At 40.7% G+C, this 5,667-nt stretch overlaps 1 protein-coding gene across 1 annotated transcript; it reads left to right on the top strand.

Moving 5' to 3' along the window:
- The first annotated feature begins 2,090 nt into the window (after positions 1-2,090).
- LOC142349193 (uncharacterized) lies at positions 2,091-4,967 on the top strand. The gene has a single exon (XM_075400604.1). It carries the CDS (start codon positions 2,091-2,093, stop codon positions 4,965-4,967), a length of 2,877 nt encoding a protein of 958 aa, XP_075256719.1.
- The last annotated feature ends 700 nt before the right edge of the window (positions 4,968-5,667 follow it).

Below are 5,667 nucleotides of genomic sequence, written 5' to 3' on the forward strand. Positions count from 1 at the left end.
TACCCCGATCTCATCAGGAACTCTCCCGACACTAAAACTTGACACCTTTAATGGCAATCCCCTCACTTGGACAGATTGGATACAGTTATTCGAGTCTGTCATTGACTCGAGGCCACTTAGCACTACAGAAAAGATGACGCACTTACAATCACTTCTCACTGGACAAGCAAAGAGTTTAGTTAAAGGCTACGGTTGCAATGGTCAATGCTATCACCAAGCTCTAGCCGACCTGAAGAAAAAGTATGGCAAGTCTAGCGTCATCGTAAATGCTTACTTAGAAAAATTTGCATCGTTTCCGAGCCCGTCAGCCCAGCGACCCAAAAGTTTTGACAATTTTAGTATATTTATAAACGACTTGGTGAATACTTTTACACGCCTGGAATACGAACACGACCTCAAATCAACGATGAATACCCAAGTTGCAATACAGAAATTACCTTATAGTCAACTAGTTGACTGGAGCAAACATTGTGCACAACATCAGATTGAATCTCCCTCCTTAGAGCAGTTCGCCGAATGGCTCTCTTTGACTGCTCAAACCTTCGAGAATTTAGAACCTTTTTCTCGAAACAAGCTGGGCAGAAATGACTCATCAAATCCGCGGAGCAATCGTTCACAATATGGGAACAATCACCCTAGATATGATCAAAACCAAATTCAAGGAACATCAAGATATGTATCCACGCAAGACAAGATTTCCGACATGCAGACAACTTCAAAATTTAACAAAGAACCTAGTCAACATCAAAGGCAGTTCAAGAGTTCTAGAAATCAGCAGCAACAATTAGAAGACCAAAACGTTCCTCAAACCAGCAGAGCTTCAAAGTGTCTGTTCGAGGACGGCAACCACAGAAAATACATGTGCGAAAAATTCAAAAACATGTCCGTTAAGCAGCGTAGGGACGCCATCTATCAACTCAAAGCCTGTTTCAATTGCCTGAAAATGGGTCACTCTTCAAAGGAGTGCCCTTCTACGCAGAGTTGCAGAAGTTGTAGCAAACGTCATCATACACACTTACACGATGAGTCTAGCCAGTCAGCGAACTCAACACATTGCAGTACCACTGGATCATCAGAACGTCCTGCACTCCTTCAGATACTCCCCGTAACACTCTCAAGGGATGGTAAGTCAGTAAACACGTACGCCTTTTTGGACAATGGAAGCGTCGTATCAATGATGTTAACGAAAACTGCTTCCGCACTTGGAATCGTTCTTGACGAAAAAACCCAACACACAGAATTGCACAAAGGAATCCATGGAACAAAAAGTGTGTCATTCACCAACGTTAACCTTTCGATTAAAGGAATGAGTTCTAATCAAACTTTTGATATAGAAGACGTTCAGTTTTCGGCCGACATAGAGTTTCCCCAATATAATTTAGAATGGATTCAAAAAGTGTGTCAGGAATTTTATCACATGAAACATATTTCATACCCCGACGTTGACATCAATCAAATCTCTATTTTGATTGGATGCGACAATTTTGATCTCATTGCACCTAGAGAGATTCACTATGGTCCTCCAAATACCGCAAGAGCTATTCAAACAGAACTTGGATGGACTGCGTCAGGGAAAACTGATCTGCCCTCAGCAGTAACATGCCAGTCTCAAATTGTCAAAAGTGAGTCTACAGAGTGCTGCGAAATTGACGACACTCTGTATAACGAAGTACTCAACTGGTACAAAGTTGAAAAGTTGCCGTCCAATAAGGACGTCACAAAATCAGAGACCGATAAACGCGCATCAGACATTTTGGAATCTACTGTAGAGTTCAAGGAAGGACGATACCACGTTGGGCTTTTATGGAAAAACAAACCCGACCTGCCAAATAACTTCACTTTAGCCTTCAAACAACTCAACGCCCTAGTTAAGCGACTAGAAAGAGACCCGGAATTGTTAGAGAAATACACGAAAACAATCGACGGAGATCTGAAGAAGAATTACATTGAAGAAGTTCCCTTAGATAAAACGACTCCAAACATTTGGCACATTCCGCATCACCCTGTCATTAACCCTAACAAAGCAAAAAATAAGAAAAGTTTTGAACGCAGCATCAAAATATCATGGTGTATCATTAAATAACCAACTCATGCCAGGGCCTGACTTGATGCAAAACTTGACCGGTGTTATCTGCAGGTTCAGGCAGAAAAAAGTTGCGATATCTGCTGACATTGAAGGCATGTTTATGCAAGTAGGTGTTCGACCACAGGACCAAAAGTTTTTAAAATTTCTGTGGAAGAAAGGCGAAAAGATAATTTGCTTCCAATTTAGAAGGCACATTTTTGGAGCAAGGTGTTCACCGACATGTTGTAACTTCGCCTTGCGACGAACAGCGGAGGACAACTGTCAGCAGTACCCTTCAGCAGCCAAGGCAGTCTTACGTTCCTTTTACATGGATGACCTATATCACGCAACAGACACAGTCGAAGAAGCAATTTCCATTTCAAGAGATCTGAAAAATTTACTTTTGCTAGGTGGTTTCAATTTAACCAAGTGGTCCTCCAACTCACTTGAAACAATGAAGTCAATCCCTAAAGAAGACCAGAATCCTAACGATACAAAGGAGTCTACCATTCTACCGCCTATTCCAAAATTCGGAGAAAAAGACGAACAGCCATCATCAACTGATACCGAGAGAGTATTAGGAATACAGTGGTCTGTGTCTAGAGACTCTTTCGTTATAAACAGCAAAACATTTAAAAAAGTAGACCTAGAGAACCCCACCCAGAGAAAGATTTTGAAGAGTGTTTCATCCATCTATGACCCAATTGGGTTTATTGCGCCCTTCACAGTGCGGTTAAGAACAATCATGCAGGACGTCTGGCGTTTAGGAAAACAAAGGGACAACCTGTTACCTACCAGTTTTGATGCAACACTGAAGTCTCTTATGACAGAAATCAGAAACATTTCCAGCATCGAAATACCACGATTTCTGTTCGAGGAGAAAAAGACACCTAAAGAATCAACTCTTCATATCTTTTGCGACGCTTCTCTAACAGCAATGTGTGCCGTAGCATATTTAAAAACAGAGTATACAGATTCAACTTGTTCAATCAATTTTATAATGGGAAAAGCAAAAGTTGCCCCGATTCGACAGCAAAGCATACCTAAACTAGAACTGGCAGCAGCTGTTATCGGAGTCCGGCTAGCCTTCTTCATAAAGCAACAGCTCGATGTAACAATTAGCAAAACGACATTTTGGTCGAATAGCGCAACCACCCTACAGTGGATTTACAACTCCAAAGAAAGACACAAAATGTATGTAGCAAACAGAGTTGCAGAAATTCTTGAAACAACTTCACCATCAGACTGGCGTCATGTTCCAGGTGTCTTGAATCCAGTTGACGACGGAACAAGAGGGTTGAAATTAAACGAGTTCAAACCGGATTGTCGTTGGTTTAACGGGCCACTTTTCTTGAAACATGACCCAACAAATTGGCCTCCGACAAAAGTGCCAAATTACCCTTTAGCAGCTTCAATGGCTCTCTCAAGGGCAAACCAGCCACTCATTGACCCAAAACGGTTCTCAAGCTTTGAAAAACTTAAACGCGTTCTCGCATTTGTAATTTTGTTTATCAGCAACCTCAAAACTACAACGAAGAGTTTCCACTTGACCATAAAAACAGTCAATATGAGCAAAACTTATCTACTTAGGCAATCTCAAGAACTCTCATTTGAGGAAGTGCTAGATTGTCTTCGCAAAGACCAAACCGTTCCAGCACACTCAAAAATAAAAAATTTCTTGCCCTTCATTTCCGACGACGGAGTTATAAGAGCTAATGGACGTCTTGCCAATGCAAATCAACTAGAAGAAAACTTACAAACCCCAGTAATCCTAAGTGGCAAAGAACATATAACTTTTCTTATGCTTAGAGACATTCACAACCACAATGGACATACAGGACTCGACCATTGCCGTTTCATTGTTCAACAGTCCTTTAATGTAATCAGCCTTCGCTCCACCTTACGAACAATAATCAACCGATGTTTCGATTGCCGTCGACAAAAAGCAGTAGCGTTGCAACCTCAAATGGCACCCCTGCCAGACTTTAGAATTCCAAATACTGAAAACTTTATTTTTCAAAATACGGGTGTAGATTTCTTTGGTCCTTTCGCTATAAAGGCCAGCGACAACTTGTATCCAAAACGATACGCTTGCATCTTCACTTGCCTTACCACGAGAGCCGTTCATCTAGAACCAGCTTACCATTTAAGCACTGATTCCTTTATTCAAGCGATACTGAGGTTTACTGCCCGTCGAGGAAACCCTCACCTCATTGTCTCTGATAATGGTAGAAATTTCGTTGGCGCTTCTCGTGAACTCATTACAAAAGTAAACCAATTCGACCACCAGGAAATCAGTGACCGATTACTCAAAGAGACCATCGAATGGAAGTTCATCCCACCATACGCATCCCACTTCGGAGGAGCATGGGAAAGACTCGTGCAGTCCTCAAAACGAATTCTCTACTCAGTGATTGGCTCTCAAATGTTGACCGAAGAAACATTTCACTCGTTCCTAACTCAAGTCGAAGAAATCCTGAACAGCAGGCCTTTGACTTACGTCCCAGACAACGGTTTGTCTTATCAACCAATCCCGCCTAATCATTTCCTTATCGGTCGACCTCACAAACGTTTGCCGTCAATACTGTCAATCACTAAAGATTACAACAAGGACTGGAAAAGATGTATTACCCTTTCACATCAATTTTGGACACGACTCCTGCGCGAGTTCATACCCACAATGGCTAGGAGACCCAAATGGATAAAAGATCAGAAGCCTCTCGAAGTTGGTAGCCTTGTTTGGATATTGGAAGACATGACTCCACGAGGTATTTGGCCCGTCGGTATTGTCGAAAATTTGTCTCACAGCAATGATGGAAAAGTTAGATCATGCGAAATCAGAACTGGGTTCGGGAAACAAACAAGACCAGCAAACAAATTGGCACTAGTAATTGACGACTAGGAAACGGATCATAACGTCGAAACAGGACACAAATTTAATGAACAGTAACCACATTCACAAATTTTAACAAATCATTAACCCTTTAGGTTTTGACTACAACGCCAAAACGAGGGGGACTGTAATGAACTCTTAAAGAACTTGACTTTTGAGCAGTCAGAATCATAATTTGAATATAGAACGTGCAAAATGAGGTAGACCAAGACAACACACCAAGACAATATGAATTGATGATTAACAACTTTAAGCAGAGTTATAGATGTAGTTGATGACAGGTGTTGTTTAGCTAAGTAATAATGGCTGATCTCATAATAATAAATTGTGAAAAAAGGCACAGGCTTTGCTGTGATTTCCACTCCTTTCAGCTCAACGTTTTTTTTAACCTGAAACTATTGTTTTTCTCTACTTTAGACACTAAACATGGCAATTGAGATTTAAGAAATTAAGCACTATTTTTTTTGGTCATCTAATGACTTCTAACCGTTTTGATTGTTTAAAAAATTAGCTAATTTTTGTCATGTTTTAGATTTGTGAATACACTTACATTAATCTTTTCAAAGTTAGTGCTTGTTTCGTTATGATGATTTCGAGTTTAGGTAAAATTGCCAGGACAAACATTGGCGCCATATGTTAAAATAAAAAGATCGACTATAACTTATCTCAGAGGGCAAATTTGAGTGACCTGTTCTTCTTAGAGACCTGA

This window comes from Convolutriloba macropyga, chromosome 11, assembly GCF_964194025.1.
Source record: "Convolutriloba macropyga chromosome 11, txConMacr16.3, whole genome shotgun sequence".
Taxonomy (NCBI): domain Eukaryota; kingdom Metazoa; phylum Xenacoelomorpha; order Acoela; family Convolutidae; genus Convolutriloba; species Convolutriloba macropyga.